The sequence below is a fragment of the Melanotaenia boesemani genome, chromosome 10, assembly GCF_017639745.1.
Source record: "Melanotaenia boesemani isolate fMelBoe1 chromosome 10, fMelBoe1.pri, whole genome shotgun sequence".
Taxonomy (NCBI): Eukaryota; Metazoa; Chordata; class Actinopteri; order Atheriniformes; family Melanotaeniidae; genus Melanotaenia; species Melanotaenia boesemani.
This window is the reverse complement of record NC_055691.1, coordinates 8,053,497-8,076,592: the sequence shown is the minus strand read 5'-3', so window position 1 is coordinate 8,076,592 and position 23,096 is coordinate 8,053,497. Positions and strand designations below refer to the sequence as shown.

The 23,096-nt window shown below is 37.9% G+C and overlaps 1 protein-coding gene across 1 annotated transcript in view; it reads left to right on the top strand.

Annotated features, from left to right (window-relative positions):
* hydin (HYDIN axonemal central pair apparatus protein) overlaps positions 1 to 23,096 on the top strand; it is an 89,407-nt gene that overhangs the window by 62,887 nt on the left and 3,424 nt on the right. The window contains 30 exon segments of the mRNA XM_041997011.1: positions 391 to 484; positions 581 to 749; positions 3,171 to 3,253; positions 3,350 to 3,505; positions 4,140 to 4,245; positions 5,679 to 5,883; positions 7,725 to 7,957; positions 8,037 to 8,185; positions 8,318 to 8,513; positions 8,659 to 8,767; positions 9,852 to 10,091; positions 10,286 to 10,428; positions 10,873 to 11,100; positions 11,188 to 11,348; positions 11,634 to 11,728; positions 11,903 to 12,131; positions 12,338 to 12,541; positions 12,620 to 12,746; positions 13,849 to 14,014; positions 14,411 to 14,558; positions 14,705 to 14,912; positions 15,031 to 15,252; positions 15,687 to 15,856; positions 16,031 to 16,229; positions 19,919 to 20,071; positions 20,175 to 20,345; positions 20,421 to 20,530; positions 20,719 to 20,941; positions 22,086 to 22,295; positions 22,797 to 22,960. Coding sequence (XP_041852945.1) covers positions 391 to 484; positions 581 to 749; positions 3,171 to 3,253; positions 3,350 to 3,505; positions 4,140 to 4,245; positions 5,679 to 5,883; positions 7,725 to 7,957; positions 8,037 to 8,185; positions 8,318 to 8,513; positions 8,659 to 8,767; positions 9,852 to 10,091; positions 10,286 to 10,428; positions 10,873 to 11,100; positions 11,188 to 11,348; positions 11,634 to 11,728; positions 11,903 to 12,131; positions 12,338 to 12,541; positions 12,620 to 12,746; positions 13,849 to 14,014; positions 14,411 to 14,558; positions 14,705 to 14,912; positions 15,031 to 15,252; positions 15,687 to 15,856; positions 16,031 to 16,229; positions 19,919 to 20,071; positions 20,175 to 20,345; positions 20,421 to 20,530; positions 20,719 to 20,941; positions 22,086 to 22,295; positions 22,797 to 22,960 — 5,071 coding nt within the window.

Sequence of the window (23,096 nt, the reverse complement as noted above, 5' to 3'; positions counted from 1 at the left end):
TAACTCCTGCTGGAACTGTGTGGTGATGGTCTATCTGCAGAAACACTGCTCTCTATTTGGGTGCTGAATTTGTATATCTAATAAGAATGGGAAGGTAGTGAGGATGATATAGAAATAACTAAAAGACAGAAAAACGTCAAATCTAAAGAAATAAACCAAAAATATTTAAACTAACAGTTCAAATATTCTCCTATATAATAAATTTTCAATTCGTTGACTTGGATAACATTACAGCTTGACAAATGCTGCTTTGTGGTTTAATCTGAATGTTTAATTTTTAAAAATAATAATTCAGTATTGCAGTTTCCCTCTGGGATTAATAAAGTATTTTAATTTAATTTAATTAAATTTTGTTTAGTAAAAAAAAACACACTTTTGTTTCTGTGACAGATTACAGTCTGAACTTTGGAAGCATTAAAGTTTTTGAAGAGGCCAAACTTTCTCTCAAACTGAAAAACAAAGGAAAATATGATTTGGCCTTCAAGTAAGTTTGAACTGTGTTTTTTTGTTTTTTACTTATTAATTTTTTTTCCCCCACGGAGACGGACTCTCTTTCACTTTTGTGTGTTCTTTTCTCAAGGTTTTCTTTTAAACAGACTGATCCGCCTCTGCCAAACCTAGACTCCATTTTCATGGTGTCGCCACAGAGTGGATCTCTACTACCCCAAGAGAAGCCCGCAGTAGTTTCCATCATCTGCAGACCTGACAAGGAAGTTACAATTAAAGAGCAACCCATCCTTTCTTGCCAGGTATGAGCCATGCAATGATTCAACAGGGTTTTCTAAACTTGTTAACTTGTTTTTGGCACCCTAAGTTTTACTTCCTCACTGCCTCTCTTTGGCCAAAGAAATGCAACCTTCATTTCCACCTTTTACTGCAATACATTAAATCAGATGTACAAACCTAGTAGCTGAAGTCACATAACTATAACAATCCTCCACTGTTATTTTTTCCTTTGTTAAATATTTTCTTTATATGTCAGCATACAGTATGTACAAAAACACTGAGTGAATATCAGTAAAATCTTAACAAAATACTAAGACAGCAGAGATATTTATCTGTGAAGCGTAAGATCCAGAATACACCATGGGTGAGAATATAGCTATAGGTATAGGTTTCACCTCAGAATAATTCCACAAAACACAATACAAGCCTGAAACAGAAACTCACTGCAAAAGAAGTGAATACATCTGCAATCACTTGCACAAGTTAGAAAATATGTAATCATTCAAACAAGATGAAGACTACCTGTTTTTCAGCCATCACTATATTCATAGAGGTCTGGGAGGAAAACCCAGACATCTCTTTCCCAAACAATGCTCTTCAGTTCTTCCTGGGGGATCCTAAGGTCATAAGGGATATATAATGCCTCTAGCATATACTAGGTTTTACCCTGGGTCTTCTTTCAGTCGCAAATGCCAATAAAACCCCTAAAGAGAATCAACCAGGAGGCCTCTAACTAGATGCCCAAACCACCTCAGCTGACTCTTATTGATGGGGAGAGGAAGAGCTTCTGGATCAAACAGAAGTGGTAGCTGTAGCAAAACCAACATGAACTGTAAATAAGCTTGACTTTGTACCAGAGATTATACTGGGCAAAAATTACTATGGCACCTATACTGCCACAGCATGTCCTACAGAATCCATCAAGGGATCATAAACATTCTCTAGGTTCACAAAATGCATGTAGACTACATGTTTAAGTTCCCATGAGCCCCTCTGCAAGGGCAAAAATCTGGTGTACTGTTCCACAAACTAGACAGAAATCATATTACTCATGAATATGAGCCTAGATAGTCAGATAAATTTGTTTTCCAATTAACACAACTGCATGAAAGTTGTAATAAGATGACCTGTGAACACCCACAGAAAAAAATCTGTCAGCATCCTGGACCCACATGATTGTAAACTCACACAATGATGGAAAATTTAGAGGAAGATTGGTCATTAGCTAAGAATCAGTGGAAGAAAGAAATTCAGAGTAATTAAGAGTGACACTAATTAGAACAGTTGTGGTCATCTTAAAATGGTGCCTTGAACTGTGCCCTATTCATACTACAAGTTAAATGAAAAAAAGACATGATACCAGGCTTATCAGTGAATATGAAAGTGGCTGTAATTGCTCAGACAGTGTAAAGGACGCTGCACAAAATTAACTTTAGGTAGTGAATTGTTTTATAGAAGCTTAAATGTTATTCTGCAGCAGACTGTTTTTGATAAAACGTGAATGTGGACCAGGCCATTGAGTGAATATTCATCAAACACAGAGGGGCAAATGCTTTAACATCAGCTGTGTAAGTGCTAAGGATGCCAATATGAAATTTATAGATGACACCAGTAAGTAATGTGGATATAACTAATTGTGTGTGTTTTAATATCAAAACAGCACCCAAAAAGTCAAAGATATGTGTCTGGCTGGCAAAAAGGATAAAAACATTAAATGAAATTAGGAGCAGAGAAGTAAGAGACTGAGTGAAGAAGCTCACAGAGGATCTGACAAACACTTGAAAAAAATAATAACTGAATACTGACTGGGAGTTATTATGAAAGTGGTTGTGAGTGATTCAAGTGGGAGGTTTGGTTAAATAAAACAACAGAGCAAAACAAACAAATCCATGAGTCTACAACCAAAGGCTGTGACAAGTACTGGCAGTCATGATGAATCCCAGTCTCCAGAAGCTTGGCAGGGGAGGATTGTTCCTGCATGGTAGCCACTCTAAGCACATTGCCAAAATCATGAAAAAGTTTAATTAAAAAAAGTATGTGGTCTGATTCTCATTATGTTCTGAACTGAAACATTAAGCAACATAGCCTTTGATACTGAAAGATTGAGTCTATCCCAAAAACCACGAAAGAACTGACTAAACTAATAAAATTCTTCTGTTGAACTGAGTTTCTGTTAACCCTGCTGTTGCCCTGAGATGCATCATACATGTTCTTACACGTTTCTTGAAAACAATTTGACACAGTAACAATGGTAATTATTAGTTATTGTATTGTTATTATATTATAGAAATTTATAAATTTATAGAAACACAATCATAACATTGATTAATTTTATAAGTGGATTTATCTAAAATTGGAAAATACAGATCATTCCTTTAGTAATAGCTTACATGTTTTAGATGAAGATGCTTGTAAATGTGACTAAACATAAATACTTTCTACAGGTGGTTGAACCCAGCATTGGGAAAGGAGGAGAAACCATAGGCACTTTAAACATCAAGGTTTCAGTCCAGTCTCTGTTCTCCAGGTTACTGTTATCTTTGATATTATATTCATTTGTGGTAGAGAAACAGTTTTTTTTTTATCTACAATTTGTGATAAATGCATATGTGCTACTATTTAGATACAAGATCACACCTGCATATGACATCAACTTTGGTCCACTGGTCTGTGGCTGCAAGAAAAGCGAGAGCCTCACCATCGAAAACACAGGACTTTTTGAGCTGTGTTTTGACATCAGTTGCATGAACACAGATCATACACTCCTAGCGAGACCAGGGTAGGAGAGCAAAGCACACTCATAAATATCATGGTTGCTTGAAGCAGATGACTCAAATGCAGGGGATGGAGTGACAAACTCCAAAAAGGAAAAGTTTATTAATCAGAGCAGATTTTTAAACACAGGTCAGTTTACAAGGCAAACCTTCAGACATGGAGCAGACCAAAGATTCCTTTGACTTTTCCTCTCTGTGTTCATACTGGTCAATTTCAAGCATCAACTCCGAAAATTATCATTGTTTTAATTGTATTTGGATGCTTTGGAGTTTAGATTTTTACAATGCAATATGGGAATCAGAAGTGCAGATACACAGAGAATAGACCACTGAAACAAATTCATCATGTTAGCATTCTTTGCATGAATTATATCACATTAGTATGATGTTTGAGCTTTTAGTTCTTAGAATTATTTCACTGATTAAAGCTGTAGTGATCTTTTTTTTTAATAGAAAACCTGTAAGAACATCCACTTTGGACCTGAAACATCAGCTACATTTGATAAGAACAATTTGTCCTCCCTGAACACAATAAAATATACCTTTAGCCACCTCAAAATTAGGGCAAGTTTCTACTCCTAAATTATTGGCAAGTGTTTTAAGTTAACTGTAGTTTTTGTCCTTGTATTCTGGTCTAAGGGGTCCAGGTAAGACGGCACCCAAAGAAAACCTTTCTGCAAAGCCCAGTTGTAATAGTCTCAAAGCCAGACGAGAGACCTTTCAGAGGACGTCCAGTACTCAGCAGGTGAGCGACTGCTGGTGGACATTTACACAACTTTTTTCTTTTTACTGAGATGTCACTCTTTTTTTTTGTTGTTGTTGTTGTTGTTTTATTGTTATTACTTGTCCTGTCCAGCATTGTAGTACACAGAATGATGATCTTGCTGCTGTGTTGTGCTGAATAAATTTGCTTTGCAAAGAGGAGCTTAATGGGTATAAGGCTCCTCTTCATAATTATTCTTTATTTTTTTTTAAATATATTTTATCTTATTTATTTAGTATTATGGAATTTATGCAATATTGCTGGACCTGACCAGAGGGGACAGAAAAGGAAAAGGACAGTAATGGAGAGAAGCAAACAGGAAACCGGAAAAAGGAAGAGTTGACAAAGATACAGTAGATAGAGGCAACGACCCTTCAATTCAACCTAACACTGGATAACCAACTGCTACACCTGTACAGAAACAGAACAGAGAATTTCTTACAGCTTTTACAGATAAGCTAAGCTGACAGTCATTGGAAGTTCCTAAAATAAATAACCAAGACCAACAACAAGATGTGTCACAACAGCAACCGAAGTACCAAAGACACACACATAAAAAAAGAAAGAACAAAAAAAATAGCTTGTATATAAACCCACTGGACAACTCAGTGACTGTGTCAGCAGAGTATGAGGAGTCAAGAGTGAGCAGAGATGAGTGTGATCGTGCAAATGTGACCACGGAGACTAGAGGCAGACTGGGGCAGCCCAGTGACCTGGGCAATCTCGAACCCAAGCCACCCTACCACAAAGACTACCCCGGACTCACCCTGAGGGTGGCAAAGGAATACCCCAGCCAGACCCCTGTGGTCACAGAGCACAGGCACCAGCCATCCAGGGAGGCCAGAGTGAAGTGTCCCGAGACCCACATGGATAGTTTAGCTTTGAAGCTCTGAAAGATGGTTCTCTGGACAAGATTAAGATCATTTTTATCTACTGTCAATATGAACTGACTCACTGCCAGTACATTGCATTTTAAATACCACCTGCTGTACAGCACACAGCTAATTCAGAGCTCTCCTCCCATAATGGAGCTTTCAGCAGAGACATCCTGATCATTCTGAAAGCACCCACTAACCAAAAGCTGATCTGGATAAATTAAACAAGTTAAAAACAGGGCCAGAGCGCTGCAAGGCAATTTACTACAGTTTATAGTATGTTTGTTTCTAAATGTAGGTGAGGATGTTAGAAGTGGTATGCGTGTGTGCATGTCTGTATGTATATGAAGTCATTCAACTTCAAGTGGATAAATGTAGTAACCATAGTAACAATATTTTGAATAACTGACAGTCCTAAAAAGAGCACAGAAAAAAAAGGTTATACATGGTTGTTATACATGGTTCTGGTCAGGAGTTTTTATATGGAGAAGTTGAATTTTTCCTGGTTTTTCTATCGCTTCTTCTGTGTGTCACATCCAGAATCGCCTCACCATCGGTGTGTTCTCAGTGTTTCCCTGTACTGGAAGCTTGCAGCCAGGCTCTCGGCAGCTGGTGACCGTGGACTGTGTAGCTGAGCAGCTCGGCATCTGGAACAAGAGTTTGCTTATTGATCTCAGTGGATGCAACCCATCAGATCACCCTGACGGCATACCATACAGATTGCTGGCTGAGGTGTGCAAACCAGGTGAGAGTAGTGTTAGTCAGAAATAATCAGTGAAACTGACCATATTGTGACTTCAATGGCTTGGTTTTTCATTTTGGAGACTTTTATATTTACTGAAAAATAAGTAGAATATAAAAATAAGTTTGAGTCTTATAAAATAAAATCAGGAGGGGTCTTCATGGTAAACAAATAGGGCCTGATTTACTAGGATTCCTGATAAAGTGCACAAAATTGCCAGTGCACATAAATAGATTGCATGTGTTGTTTTTTTTGTGATTTTTGGGTGATTGACTAAAAATGTTGTCATAATTGATAACAGGCGCAAACAGCAGTATTCAAACGAGGATTTAGCCTGTGTTATGGTTTCAACATGGAGAGTTTAGGAGCAGAGCAGGAAGATCGCAAATGCAAAATGAAATTCGACCTGATGGAGATATTAGTGGACGAGGCAAATTAAAAATATGGTTGAGCTCCAGCAAGGAAATCTAAACGTATCAAGAATGACTTCAGTATGGAAGAATATATGCGAAACAGAAAATGCAATTGGCAAAACCACATAAAGTCCAGGTTAAGAGGTGACAAGATATAAACCTAAGTTTCAAAAGAAATGAAATATAATAAAACCTCAGCAAATAAGACAGGTGGAGGCTGGCACATGAGATGTGTCTGACCAGTATTCAGCAATAGGTGCAGCTCACTTACTGTGAGGATCTGATGACTGGAATAACGGGTATGACGCACTAGAGCTGATTGAGCAAGGTATGTGACAAAACATTACTTTTAATTGACAAAATAAAACTTTTACCCCAAGAAATTTTAATTAAATAAATGTGACTCCTGTGGAACCTTGTATTATGCATGTCGTGCACACTGTGTGCACTGAAGCACACACTTGGCAGCTTTTCAGTGCTGTATTTATACTGACAATGGCCATTAATGTCCTTAAGAGAGGAATCAAAGATGGGGTACAGGCGGTAGTGAGTGTTCACGATGCCAGCAGACCCAGAGCACAGCAGCAACAGCCCATCATTCGTAACATAGCATTCAACACAGCAACACAACCATATGTTTCAATAATCTTTGCCTCTGGCATTCCAAAAACTTTTACACAAGTGGCAAAGATGCGCTCTCTGTGTCTTCTTTCGTGGTGTCTTTGGCTCTTCCTTGCGACAATAACTGTAGCCAATTGTGTATGAAGTTGTGCCAGTTTGCACCTGCTTGCTGCTGCAGTCAGTTTTTATGTTAGTTAAATTACATTGCATGTACTAAGTTGATCTATTTGCATCTGCTCCTCCCAAAATTTTGTGCTTTCAGGCAGAGACGCACATGTTGTATATTCATCAAGAGCAAATGCACTAAATGCACTTCACACATTATTTTTTAATAAGTCTTAATCCTCGGTGTGCCCAGTTAGTAAATCAACTGCAACATGTTTTTGCATGTGCAATCAAGTTTGCACATGTTTTTACACACATAAACCTTTCGTAAATCAGGCCCATAGTGAAAGATATTAAAGTTTTATCTCTGAGCATAAAATTACATAGAATTTGATTTGGGGATATTCTCTGTGGTTTGTTACATCACGAAGACTCACTGAATTAGATAAATCTCTTCATTTAGTGCACAAGGCAAAAAAAATCAACACTAAGTTATATACAAGTTTTAGAATAACTTGTCACCAGGTCTGGACTGCAGGGCTGGTGACAATACAAGGGAAGCCCTAAACTGTTGATGACTGTGGTTCATAGATCAGTTATGGAAAAAAATGAAGGATAAAGTTTATTTTTTTCAGTCCCCTTAGGGATGTTTTTGTTTTCCAGTGCCATTCCCTTACCCCCCGTTTTCCTTTTTATGTTTCTCAGGCATAGTGTTAGACATGGCCTCCATCTTTGAGGAGCACCATCTGTGCCACAACAGCAGCCAACTCTCCTCTGAGCAATTTTATCATGCTGAAAGCATTTATGTCCTGGATGAGAACAAATTTATTTTTAATAAAGTCCTGGTTGGGCGAACTGCTCAGGCCCGCTTCAGACTCACCAACAAGAACAAGGTCCCATGTGTTCTAAACTTTGCTATCAGATATGTTGGGGCCAAGGTGAGACTTTTAATCCTACATGGAATAATGCAATAATGCATCAGAAAATATAAAAATGAAGTTGTTGTATATCTTATAGACATCTCGAACCGTGGAGGTGTTTGCATTGTCTGCAACAACACTAAACATATCCAGCCAGTCGCATGCTTTTGCCATAGTTACCTTCACACCTCAGACAATCCAGCAGTATAGTGCTGTGTTTGAAGCCACAATGGAAGGGCTCGACAGGTAAATAAATGAATGACTGTGTGCACTGTTTTTATTTGCTTATCCATTTCTTTCTGCATATACTGCATTTTAAATAGTTAAGAACTTGTTTTGCATTATTGTAAAATGCTTTTTTTCTGCTACTGTATCCAGAATGACGCCAACATTTAAGAACAAAGTGCTGGAGTTTGACTTAGTAGGAGAGGGCACTCTGCCTAGTGTATGTGTGGTGCGTCCAGCTCTGAGAAGCAGTGAAGGAAGCCCAGTGCTGATGTTTAGACGAGTTTTGGTAGGGCGGCAATATACTCTACCACTGGTGCTGCTAAATGATGGAAATGTTCCAGCTCAGGTAAGAGTGGACAAATCAATTTTTATTATTATGAAAAAAGTATAAAAACCTAAACATAAAACATTTATAATGTTAATATAAAGACCAAGAGTTGACAAATTAAGGCAGAATTTTGTGAATAAAGCTTTTTGGCTTTGTTCTGCAGGTCCAGATTGACATGTTGGATAAACATGGAGTCTTTGCCCTCAAAGGTGCTCCTGGCAACATCTGCAGCTCAATCCACTCCACACAGTTGAAGAACCCCGCTACCTCAGGTAATACTTACATCCAAACAATTGTCTCTACAGTAAAGTGCATCACCTAATCAAATATATGTCAAACTTGTCAAACATATGCCAAACATGTGAAATTATACATTAATCATTTTAACTTTTTTCTGTTCAAAATAACAGGTCAACTTAATTAATGTATCGGAGAATTTTTTTCTCACTATTATCCTGTGTCCACTTGTAGACTAAACTAGCATAGTTTTTCACATTAATCTTTAAACTGTGTCTCACATAGACTTGCATACTGTTGTTAATCTAAATTTTAGGTTAAATATTTTTTCAGTGCATACAGAAATTGCCAGACTGCAAATGTTTCAATAACCATAAGAAGCAAAATTGCTGTAATATTTGAAATTCCCACAAAGCAACTCACTGAGAATTCAGCCTGAGACACCACAGGCACCCAGGCTGATGTGGAGATACAGAGGAGCTGGGTTATATGAAAGATTATCTGAATGGCAAAATAACAACAACAACATAATAATAATATAAATAATAATAATAATAATAATAATAATAATAATAATAATAATAATAGTGATAATACAATAAATTTTAAAGAACACACACAGTGTCTGACTGCCTTGTAGAATGTGGACATGTACTAATGTAAAAGTCGAGGAATGAGTTAGATTGATCAGGTGGGAATGTAAGTAATACAGAACAGTACAAAAGTCTAAGAACAACTTCATAATTAAAGGTAAATGTAGCCGTAAGCTGCAAACAGAGATAAGGCGCAAGCTTCTCTTTGCTTGCCTCTAGAACTATCCTCACAGGTTATTTCTCAGCTTTTGAAATTTGCCGCAGTTTCTGAAAGTAAAACAGTTTCACAGTCTAACTTGAAAATAAGTTTCAACTTTTGAATAAAAAAAACATTAATTTGGCTAAATAAAGATTATTGGAAGTTTGGCATATTGCTTTGCTTCTAATATTGAATATTACTTTGAAAATGGAATACACATATTCAGTTTATTGTACATCATTGTACGCCATATAAACATATTTGATTTCATGATGTTGTGTAATGTTTCTGTCACTTTCACTGGTACAGTTTTTTCTTCTTCAGCAGAGCATCAGCTGGTGCACAGAGCCACTGTCACACTAAATGTTAATGAGCTGGGGCAATTTGAAGTCGTCTTCTGCTCTGACAAACCTCTGAGTGTTAAGGCAAATATTTCGGTGCAAGTGAAGGACAACCAGTACAGCAATTCCACCATACAAGTGACAGGAGAGGCTTACCAAAAAATCATCACTCTGAATAAAATCAGCAGGTCATTGCTGGAGGTGGATCAAGAAGATGAAAGAGAAGGTATGAGAAGAAGCCTGAGCATTAGAGTGAGTGGAAAGAAAGATGGAGACAAAGTATAGTGACATATGTAAAAAGTGTATTATTAACAAGTACTGGTTGCTCCCTGATTGTAAGATGCGCTGTGTATTTAATAGCCTTGTTAATTACAGGATTCTTCTCTGAAATGACCTAAAAGGCTTATTTCTCTGTCAAAGGTAATTATGAGGTCCTGCATTTTGGTGACTGTCATGTCCGCTGCCCATACCAAGAGAGTTTCACCATGACCAACCACAGTAGCAACCAGGTGGTGAGGTTTGAGTGGCCTTCCAGTGGACCCCATGTTGTCTTTTCACCACAGGTGAAACACTAAAGGAAGAAATGGGTGTAAAAATGTCATGTAACTAGATAATGAAAATAGTAGTTTGTGATAAACTTTGCATTAATGAAAGCTATGAAATTTACCTAATGTATTAAACAAGTGGCCGTCTAACTACTTTAAATAGTTTAACATCTGATATCTTTTGTGAGTCTTCTTCTCTAATTTGCATCTTTTCCTTCCTAATTTCTTTGTTTTTGTAGTTGTTTTAGTTCCACTTTCTTTTTTTGTTTGTTTTTTGGTGTTTGTCTGATTATTTTGCTTTGCTTTTTAATTTATCTTTTGTTAATATACATCTATTTTTTTATTGCAGTCTTAGTGCCTTCTCACAAAGTCTCCTAAAAAATCATTTTATTACACCAACCACCTATTTCCAATAACTTATTACCACTTGTAAATGTTACAAATCACCCTTTTTCTCTCCAGGTGGGGCATCTTCATGCTGGTTGTTCTAAGGAAGTGACTGTCACCTTTAAGTCCAGTCAACCAGTTACTCTGTCGAGCCAGCTGATGAAATGTAAAGTTTGTGAGGTGGAGTTCCAGCAGCCAATAGAGCAGGTTGCTGACTGGGATGATCGACAGAGAACGGTGCAGTGGCAGAGTCTTTTGAAGCTTGTTGATGTAGAAGCATCTCAGCAGCCTTGGACCAACAAAGTATTTGATCACACAATCAAAGCCAAGTTGATAATGCATTAATAAGTACACTCTCAGCCATTCATTCATATGTACGTTTGCATGCAGGTGGTAAAGACAGATCCTGAGCCTAGCTGCTCTGTGGTTGACGGCTCTGAGTGGGAGTTGGATTTGCTGGTCAATGCAGTTTGTGACTATGTGAAGTTCAGCTGCAGCACAAACACCATCCAGTTTAAAGATACCATGCTTTTTCAAACCAGGCTCCACCAGTAAGTCAGGCTCTGGGCACAAGAGAGTGGTGATTAAACGTATAACAGACTAAACATTAATTTAATGCTTAAAATTAATTAAAGTACTGTTCATCAAAATGATATTATCTGAATCTTTTCCTCACACTGCATATAATATAATCCCACTATGTACTACATGATATATACTGTGGATGCCACGTTTTAAACACTAAATTTAAACAATGTATGTTTTGATGTTTGTGTGTGTGTGTGTGTGTGTGTGTGTGTGTGTGTGTGTGTGGGTGTGTGCTTTTGCACATATAGACTGCAGATAGTGAATGTAGGCCGTGTCAAAGTGGAATTCTCCTGGCAAGTCTTCATGGATCCAAGCAGTAGCAATGCTCACTGTGATAAAAGAGGTATAGAAAATAAGCAAAAATATTGTCATTGTGAATGATTACATTTTAGACATCTGCTTTTACTGTTCTTGCTGCACTTGAGTGTTTCAATATTAGATATGTTGTACCAACTTAGATTTTATTGCTTTAAAGATGGCATTGATAATGCAAAATAAAATGTGTCACTCATAACAGATACAACCTTCACCCCTCGGCCTGGGAGCAGGTCAGCAGGATCACTGCACGGAGCTCGTCCTTCCAGTGCTCTGGCCAGTGTGATGAGCCTCCTGATGGGGAACCCTGAGTTGCCTCCTTTCAGTGTGGAACCTAGCATTGGAATCATAGATCCTGGTGTCACACAGACCTTCAGCGTTTGGTTTTCACCTATGGAAGTGGCTCTGTTTGAGGGCCGGCTGATCTGCAGGTAAATGTAAAAATTGGTACTATTATTAGACATCTTAAATTTGATTCATAACTCCAAAAGGTTTAAGTAACATTAAGCAAGTATTTGTTGCAAATTACCTACATGTACATACAGTGTTACCATTACACCATATACTGTGACATTTAAAGAAAAGCGAGAAAAAACTAATTGTTATTTCATTCTTTATGTGAACACATTTCTTCCAGTATCCCCAACTTACAGGATGGGAATCACGCTCCATGCATTTCTATGTGTGGCCGCAGTTTGTTGCCACATTGCCACTTTGACTTGGAAGACTCAGACTACATCAGTTCCAACCGCTGCAACCCTCAGTTCAGAAATCGTCTGGTGTCTGAAAACACCAGAGTTTTGGAGTTCAAAGCTGTTGGCTTTTCAGTGCCATCAACAAGGTAATAAAGGAAAGCCTGGGGGCTCTTTTTTTCCATTAGTAAAAGGGCTTAAATTCTGTATTCTTGTTTATTCAACAGATGTTTTGGTGCGTTGAACCCGACCAGTAAGACCTACTCCTTCAAATGGAGTTGTGAAGACAAAAATGCCTGTCTCTTCCACTGTCTCACCCTATGTGGCACCATCCAACCAGGAAAGAAAGTGGAAGTAAGAATGGAAAAGAAACACAGACTGTCACTTTGGCCTTGTCAGCCTCAATAGCTGTTTTTCAAGCTGGGTTTTGTTTTTGATTCACATTTGAAAGTTGCAAATAAATAAAAGTTAATGAAAATATTAAAAATCTGAAAAAAATACATTCACAAATGTGAGAGAGATTTTTATGCTCAATGAAGTTGGTTGTTGCCTGTTTTGAATAAGAATTGATGCACATTTGGCAGAACAGAAAAAACTTGGTGAATTACGCCAGACTTGGTAAAAGTAGACTATCTTTACTAGACTGGACTACTGTAATGCTGTCTTCACAGGTTGCCCTATAAACATCCATCAGACAGATGCAGTTAGTCCAGAACACTGCTGCTTGAGTCCTCACTAAGACCAAGAAAGTAGATCATATAAGTCCTGTCCTCAGATCTTTATACTGGTTTCCTGTCTGGCAAAGAATTGTCTTCAAAATCCTGCTGTTAGTTTACAAAGCACTGAATGGTTTAGGACCAAAATACATTCAGGATCTTCTGGTTCATTATGAACCAACCAGATCCCTCAGGTCATCAGAGTCAGGTCTACTTTCTGTTCCCAGAGTCAGAACTAAACATGGAGAGGCAGTCTTCAGCTTTTATGTTCCTCACATGTGGAACAAACTCCAAGAAAACTGCAGGTCTGCTGAAACTCTTAGCAGTTTTAAATCAGGGTTAATCCCTGCTGCCCTTAACAACTGCTAATTCTTTACACTGGAACGTCTGCTTCTTGCATTTTAACTTATTTTAGCTTTTTCCCATTATTTAATTTCTTTTATTTCTTTTTAAAGTTTATTTTTAATGCACTTTCATTGCTTCCTGCAGCCCACTGTAATGCTGTTAATTTTCTTGTACATAACATGTGCTATACAATTAAACTGGCCTTGACTTGCCTTCAACCATGAGCATCATAGCTTATATCGCCACAGCCTAATGACTCAATGGAACCCAGTTTATTTGTTTCAAATAATGGAAACTTGTGTAACTTGACTTTTCATAAATTCATTTTAGATGTAAAAATCCAGCTACTGTTTTGCTTGAGTTGATCTGATTCTCTGCTGTACTCGTGCCTACAGATGTCGTTTGAATATCTACCTGAACAGCAGGACCCAGTAGAGTCACTCTGGAGCTTTGAGATTGAGACTCTTTCATTGACTATTCCGTTCCTGTTTGTGGGCACTGCTAGACAACCAATGGTTTATCTCGACAGACCTCACCTCGATTTTGGAGAACTACTTGTTGGTATGTAATTGTTGTATAATGCAGTGTACTGATGGTGCCAAATAAATTAATGGCTTTTGTGGGGCAATTCTTGGTTTTGTAAAAAGAAAGAAAGAAAGAAAAGAAAGAAAGAGAAAGAAACAAACAAACAAACAAACAAACAAACAAAGAGAAAATTATTATTATTATTTTTTATTTTATTTTTTTATTAGCAGTAGTTCTAATATTATACTTCTTTACACCCAAACAGACAAACAGGGAAGTCAGACATCACGTAGCCCTCAGCTAATAGTCTTATATCAAACAACTCTCCTTTCTTTTGTGTTATGGCATCAGGCTGGATTTTAAGAATTATGCATTTTCTGTTCCACTGCAATACGATTGTTTTTAATACAAGGTATGTGTTTTTGAGCACAGGTCGTAAAGCAGAGCAGAAAGTGAATCTGGTGAATGGAGAAGAGGAGCCTGTTCACTTCTCAGTCATGCAGTCATCTCTTCTCTCTGAAGAGCATCAGTCAAACCTAATTTTACAGCCCATAACTGGCACAGTGGCACCCAAAGACAGGTTAATACCTCATTAGTTGTAACTGCAAATATCTCTGTAAAAAAATGCTATACTTTATTTTTTAGGGTCAAAACAGTCTAAAAAGCACAGAATATTTTAGTCACAAGAAACAGTTTATTTCTATAGTTGTGAACTCTTTGTTGCAGGCTGTCATTATCAGTATCCTTCACACCTACCTTGGAAGGAGATGTGAGTTTTAGACTGAATCTGAAGGTGAAGAGGAAGTCAGAGCCACTCATGCTAACCGTTAAGGCTGATTGTTTTGCAATGACTGCTGTAGTTCAAGTTGAAGAACCAAGTGGGGGTCTAAGAGATATACCCTCTGACTGCCAAGATACTCTAGACTTTGAAAAGGTCAGAACACTTTGACACCACAATTGCAACAGCTCAAAAGCAAAAAAATCATCCACTTTTTGTGTGGACCTTTAACATGGCATCCACCTTTCTTTGTTTGCATGTACACCACTCACAGGTTGGGATTTCAGAGAAGTCCACAATAAATTTGCTAGTGTCCAATCTTGCAAGATTCATCCTGGGAGTAAACTTTGAATTAATGGGTCCCAGAGAGCTGCTCCAGCATTTAGAGACAAAGCCTCAAACTGCTACTATTGAGGTTGGGAAGCAGATGGATTTGTCACTCTCCTTCTGTCCTCAGAGCATTTGTAACCTCCAGGATGTGAAACTAAATGTGAAGGTGAGAAGCTAATGATGGTTTTAAGAGATGTAACCACACTTTAAAGGACTGTTACTCTGAAATAAAAGTTAGTAAAAAACAGTGACAAGTGCTTTCCTCCAACTCATGCTGCTGCTGAAACATACTAGAGAGTAGAACGAAAATGGTTGACAAGATCTGACAAAGTGACATGATAAATATGGTAAAGTGTGACATTATTGGACTGGACTTAAATCCTTCAAAGCCTTTTATTTTTGCAAGTGACTTAGCATTATTTAGGGTGTGCAATTACAGTTAACAACAGACTGACTCAGGGAAAATACTGTATTGAGTCTGTAAGCTAATGTAAGCTTGTGACTATACAAGCATCCTTTTTAATTAATTCTTAATGAATTCTCTCTGACTGCACTTGTCTCTTCTTTCTTGTATTTCATTTTCTTGATTTGTCCCATTAGGTGAAGCTTGGACCAACATTTACCTTTTCCATTAAAGGACAGGCTGTAGCACCTAACCTTGAATTCTCCTTCAACAAGTTCAACTTTGGCAAGTGCTTCCTGTGCTGCCCTGGCATGGAGCCACCCTCCCAGACACTAATGATCACTAATAAAGGCAAACGAGACATCAGGTGTGTGTTATTCTATTTTTTTTCAGTTTTCAGTGGACAGTAAAGATATCAAAATGAGCAAAAACCCCAGTAAAAATGTATATAATTTTATTCAGTAATAATCAAGAGTTAAAAAAACTTTGAGTTGACTTTAAAGAAACCACCTTCTCTCTAATTTTAATTTTCCTTCTACAGTATCCACAGCCAGTTCAACAACACTAAATATTTTGAGGTGGACTTCCAACCAGATGTTTTGTCCCCTGGTTGTGTGATTAAGGTACCAGTCACCTTTTATCCTCATGAAGAATGTTGTTACCATGAAAAGCTCACCTTCATCCTGAACAGCTGCATCACAAAGCAGGTGGATATACTGGGACAAGGCATTGAGCTGAAGGTGAGAAAGATAAGTGTGTATGCACACATGTGTCTGAATGCTTTTTTAGATTTGACACTCTTAACCAGATTTATGAGCTAAGACTACCCTCAGAATACTGCATCATTATTAACATAAGGAATATAAGCTTTTTATGAGTGAAGGAGGGCTTGTTTGTAAACACCATCTTAATCCATGTGTGCACTATTGCCAAATATGATAGGGTGATCATTGTTGGTGATTTTAACATACATGTGTGTTGTCCCCTGGCAGCTGACCGAGCACATGCAAAATAACAACATGTTTGAAAAGTTTCAATCCGGCTTTCGCTCACACCACAGTACCGAAACTGCCCTTATAAAAGTCACCAATGACCTGGTCTTAGCCGCTGATACTGGTCTATGTTCAATTTTAATTTTACTTGATTTAAGTTCAGCATTCGATACAGTTGACCACGCCACTCTGTTAAAGCGTCTCAGAAATTTTATTGGCATTACTGACTCTGCATTATCTTGGTTTTCCTCTTACCTCTCATCCCGGTCATTCTCTGTAGTACTTGGAGAGTTTTCATCTTCCTCGGCCCCCCTATCATATGGTGTTCCACAAGGTTCCATCCTTGGACCTATTTTATTTTCCATTTACATGCTTCCCATAGGTCAAATCATTCAAAACCACAATATAAATTTCCACCTATATGCAGACGACACACAACTATACGTCCCGCTGGCTATGAACGACCCTGAATCATTCACTCACATTTTTAACTGTCTTTCCGACATAAAGGTCTGGATGTCCCAAAATTTTTTAGAACTCAATGAATCAGGAATACAAGTACCTTGGAGTTCAGCTGGACAACAGACTTGAGTGGAAAAGCAACACTGAGTACATTTACAAGAAAGGTCAGAGCAGACTCTACTTCTTAAGGAAGCTGAGATCTTTTAACGTCTGCACCAAAATGTTGCAAATGTTCTACAGGTCTGTTGTTGAAAGTGCAATCAGCTTTGCAGCAATCTGCTGGGGCAGCGGCATCAGAACCAGAGACTTGAAAAGAATTAACAAACTGATCAAGAAAGCCGGTTCTGTGCTTGGAGTAACTCTGGAGCCGCTGGAGTTGATCATCAAAAAAAGAATTCTGTACAAGCTGATGAAGATAATGGAAGATCCTTCACACCCTCTACACAACGCCGTGACGAAACAACAGAGTGTGTTCAGTGGGAGGCTTGTTCAAGTCCGATGCAAGACAGAGAGATACAGAAGATCCTTCCTTCCAGCAGCTATCAGGCTGAAGAACAAAGCCCTTAATTAATTAATGTGATTGTTTTACTAAAAAAAAAAAAAAAAAAAAAATTAATACTACTACAATATTGAATTTCCCTTTGGGATTAATAAAGTATTTTTCATTCATTCATTCATTCATTCATCAAAAACAGAAATAATTCTATTCGGTCCACCTCAAGTCACTCAAAATCTCTCTTCTCTTGATAGTTTATCCAATCTGGTAAAACCATCTGCCCGTAACCTGGGGGTTATTTTAGATTCACAATTTGATTTTAGCCCTCAGATTACAAAGGTTGTCCAATCTTGTTTTTATCAGATTCGTAACATAGCCAAGATCAAACATTTTATTTCCCAGTCTGACCTGGAAAAGATGATACACGCACTAATTTCTTCCCGGTTGGACTATTGCAATGCACTATACGCAGGTTTAGGTCTGAAGTTGCTCAGTCGTCTCCAGCTGGTCCAAAACTCTGCAGCAAGACTTTTAACAGGCACTAAAAAACATGAACACATCACCCCTATCTTAGCTTCCCTACATTGGTTACCGGTCAATTTTAGAATTGATTTTAAAATCTTATTAATTACTTTTAAAGCCCTCCATGGTGTAGCCCCCACCTATATTTGTGACATGCTCTCCCCCTATGTCCCGGGTCGGTGCCTGCGCTCCTCAGGTCAGAGCCTCCTGACTGTGCCCCCCTCCCGTCTCCTCACTAGAGGAGACCGGGCCTTCTCAGTCAGAGCTCCTAAATTGTGGAACTCTCTGCCTGAGGAGCTCAGGGTAGCCAACACTTTAAGCACTTTTAAAACTAAATTAAAAACTTACTTTTATAGAATGGCTTTCTTATTGTGAATTTGTTTTTATTAATTTTATTGTCTCTTTTGAATTCATGTTTTATTGTTTTACCTTTGTGTATGTGTTCTTAAATGCTGTGAAGCACTTTGTAACTTTGTTTCGAAAAGTGCTATACAAATAAAGTTATTATTATTATTATTATTATTATTATTATTATTATTATTATTATATTTGTCAGACATGCCCAGTTTTGGAGGCATTACCTGAACAGGTGCTGAAATGAAAAGAAAATACTGACATATAATAACTACAGTGATATCAAGTTTTCAAAAACCTTCACAATGCAAGAAGATGCCCTCCTGCTTCTCCCTAGGTTTTAGTGATGGGATGTTCGGCTCTTTTCAGAGAGCCGGCTCTTTTGGCTCAGCTCCCAAAGAAGAGCCGGCTTTTTGGCTCCCAAACAGCTCTTTATTTAGCATCTTTTTTAGCCCCATAATTTACCTTAACTCTCAAAAATTAATGAATTGTGTTTTGAAAACTCTTTTGTGTTAAGCATTTTTACAAGAAGCCTTATATTTGCCTCCTTTTATGCATTTATTTTGATACAAACCACTTATTTTTGTTTACCCCCCCACCCCACCCCATACAGAAGCCTATATCATTAATAAATTATTTAGGTGTCAGAATATCATGTGATATAGCTATCAAGCCCTTTATTGTGCACAGAGGTGTGAATGAAGGTAAAACACAAGCTATTTAGCACAACTGTCTAAAAGTAGATCACAGTAGATGAGCATATGTTTACTGAACTGTGTCTGGGTCCACTGACTCCTGAAAATTTTTAAATTAGTACAAAGAGCTTGAATTGTTACTGAAATGCATAACTGATTAGGTAATGTGTACTAAGTCATACTGCTGCATGTTAACTTGCTGATTTGTTATTATTTAGCTATGGAGCTGTGGAGATGAGCCTTCTACAGAGTTTCTAAATCACACAGCTTTTCTAAATCTATTTGCCAGTTTGCAGCTGCCAGCTCTACACACTGACAGTGAGACTCACACAATTGTTAAAGAGAAAAAGCAGACATCATAAAGACAGACCGAGCATGCAGCAGCATCCCTCCCTCGTGTAACAGGTTACAGCTCTGTGTCTGCTACTCTGAAACTTGACCATCAGACTTGTGCAGTAAAATATTGCTTGATATTAGATCATGCAGGTGTAAGAATTATATATGAGAATGTTACATACTATTTATTATAGCGACTTTAAGCATATACATAAATTGTTAACTATCAAAGAGGTTAATTAAATAGTCTTTAGAAAGGATAGTTAATTTATTCAAATTAGTTGTAGCGGTCAGACTTTGAACGTAGGCCTTGTGAAATCTGAGAATAACAATCCCCTGGATTAGCACTGTTTAGACTGGTTGGATTATCCAAATAATATTTTTATTGTGTTTTAAGGTAATTTCTCTTACATGCACCAATTTTCCTAGTTTAATGTTAGAAATGGTCACATTACCTGTAAGTAAGCATTGATTTTTTTTTATTTTGGTTGCAGTTTCATTTCACTGCTGACTTACTTGTATAATACATCTGACAAATAAATCTTTAAATCCTGAATCTCATTGTGTCTTAGTTGGAAGTGGAGGATCCACGACAGAAGCAGGTGAAACTGGGATCTCTGACATTGGGTCAGAAGGTGAAGAAACACATCGTTCTAGTCAATCGGAGCAGTGTAGACCTTTCTTTCACACTGATACACAGCAGAAATACACCTCTGGATCCAAAGGTAAGGAGAAGATGCCTCCACCAACACACATACACACACACCCACATACATGAGCAACAACAAAGAGCAATCAAACACTAAATGCCACCCTGTCTTCCACCAGGATCTGTCTATCAGCCCAGCAGGTCAACTGAAACTGAAATCTAGTGGCGGTTCATGTAAGGTGGAGATCCAGTTCTCACCTCGTCAGCATACTCCTCCCTTCACCACTGAGCTGCAGGCGGTGTTTGCAGGCTTCTTACACCCCCTGCTGACTATTCAAGGCTGCTGCCAGGTAGGCTTTAAAGTGCATCTGGTCATTTAAAACTCTATAATCTCTAAAATTAATAATATAAGGTTAATTTAACAGGGCGTGGAGGTGCACCTAGACCCGAACCACCTGTCATTTGGCGCTGTGGTCCAGGGCTGCCAGGCCAAGAAGAGGATTGTCATGATAAACACTAGTGACATTGGTGCCAGGTTAGGTTACATATTATATCCTTTTCTGTTTGTAAGATAAAAGCCTTTGTAGACTTTTGTAGAAAAACAGCTGCACTGCAGGGACTGTCAACCAGCTGTAAGATGTAGCAGTCACAGAATCCCTCATATATTCTGGCTGGGTTTATATCCTGCTTTCTGCTTTTATTATCTGTCCTCCTTGTTACCAGGTTCCACTGGAAAACTGAACATTTCCCTTCAGACTTGTCCATCTCACCAACAAAAGGATATATCTGTCCAGGGATGGAGAGTCCCTTTGAATTCACTTTTGCCCCTCTGGAGCTCAGTAATGACATCAGATATGAGAAGCTGTCTTGTTTTGTGGAGGGCTCCTCCTCAGCTGTCATGCTCACTGTCACAGGCTCTTGCATCACAGCCTCCACAAGCAAAGAGGTTTGACTGAAGCTCCTTTTTGTCCACTTGTATTTTTTATGAAAAAAGGAAAAATACACTCAGCAATGAAGTATATGTTTCATTGATCTTGGATATTTGTTACCTTGTGCCACTGATGGGTTTCTAAGCACAATGCCAATAATTATGCATTATATCCTCTGTGTTTACAGTCCCGAGTGCTAAAGTATTTCTTCTTCAGCTTCTAAGTCTTGCTTTTATGAAAGAAAAAAAGGAAAAACAAAAGAAAAAAAATCATGTGGTTCTTACAAGATCTTGAAGTCAGTGAAAACAACCTCAGATGAAGAACAAAAGATGACATATGCGTTACTAGATATTTTCCAAAGACAAAGAAAAAATTCAGAGGCAGCTGTTCTGATACATACGTTTTAAACTTGAAAAGGGGGAGAGAAATTTGAATTAGAAAGATGTTTGACCTTATTTAGATGTGAAGTCTCAGCAGAAGGGATTAAACTGATTTGTTGAGATAAATTATCACAGAGCTGTTGTACATCTTTATCATAACTACTGTCATTATATGCTTTAATTTTTAATCTATTAACTATAATAGCATTTATTTATCCCATTGATGCAGCAGTACAAGTAAAAGGTTTCTAAAATGTAAAAAGTGGAAAATTAGCTGTTTTGGTATTGATTGTGAGTCTCTTCCTATGGCCATAAAATCTAAAAGATGGCCTGTTTTTCTGCTCGTTGTAGGAATGGTTAAAGATCAGCACCAGATAATGTGAGATGCTTATTTGGCTCATTTAAAGGGGTCAGCAGCTTTTGACAGATTTAAAGATTTATAAAAACTTTCTGTAAGTTTCAATTAGCTGAGTACCCTTGAAGTCTTATAGCCTGGGAAGCAGATGAATGTGAATGTGTTCAATTTTCACTGCAGTTTTTCGGCAGAGGTCCAGAGGTAAAAGAAAAGACTTTTGAAGCATTGTGATGCTGTGCTGCAGTCACAATAAGTTACAGATGTACTGCAATCATTTTGACATAAAATCTGGATAAGTGTCTTTGTTTGCCTCAGAGATGAATTCATACAACAAAACTACAGCTAATAGATTACTGAATATAATTTATAATGTGTGTTGTGTTATTGTGTAATTCTTATCTCCTCCTGCTCTTTTCCTTTATCTAGGTGGTGAATTTTACTTGCCCAGTGCGCAGCTGTCACATCCAGACCTTGTCTGTGCTCAACCCCACAAACCAGCATTGCAGCATCAGACCTGTCATTGAGGGTGACCAGTGGAGGACTGCAGTAGTTGTGACCTTTGAACCTCATCAAAACAAGACATTCAATATCACCTACCAACCACTGACCATGACAGCTGATGGAAGGAAACACCAGGTAGAGGGAAATTACTTTTAAATAGGAATCTTGTAGAAATACTACTCTGTAAAAGGCTTTATGTCCCCAAAAGACTTCCCTTCCCCACCCTGCATTTCTTAATGTTTCTCCTTTCAAGTAGCCAAACTGTCTTTAGAAATTGGCAGCTTTTCCACCCATTTTTGGCACAGTCCTTGTACCTGACCATTTTCAGAGGAATGTGTTTGTTTTTTGTTAAACCACAAAATACTGGCTTATAAACCATTTAAGCATAAAGAGGCACTAAACTCAAGGGATGCCTGCATTTCTATTTATGTTTGCTAATTTTAATAAACTTCTGCACCTATTTCCTGTTTTGTTGACAATGTATAAAAATGAGGAGTGGCTCAAGACTTTTGAACAATACTGTATATTTAATGCAGCAAGGTCTGCTGAAATAGATAAAGAAAAAAGAAATAAGGATGGCATTTCACTTCACATCTAAAATTAACTTAATATCTCACCTAAATCTTATGTTTCTAGGGATCAGTCTTTTTCTCCTTCCCTGATGGAAGGGGCATGTTATATTCCCTTCAAGGAACTGCTGTTCCTCCCAAAGCAGAGGACAACATTGTCCATGAGCTGCCTGCCAAAACTCACCACTCGGAGCTGCTCTCTGTAAACAACTGGTTCTCTAGGCAGCAGCGGTAAAACATGCACACACTTAAAACCTGCCAGTCTCTGGAGCTGTTTGTAAACTCTTCATACTTTCCTAAACCTACAAGTTTTTTTTATGTTGTTTGTTTATTTGTTTATTTATTATTTAGTAAGTAAAAGGCTCAT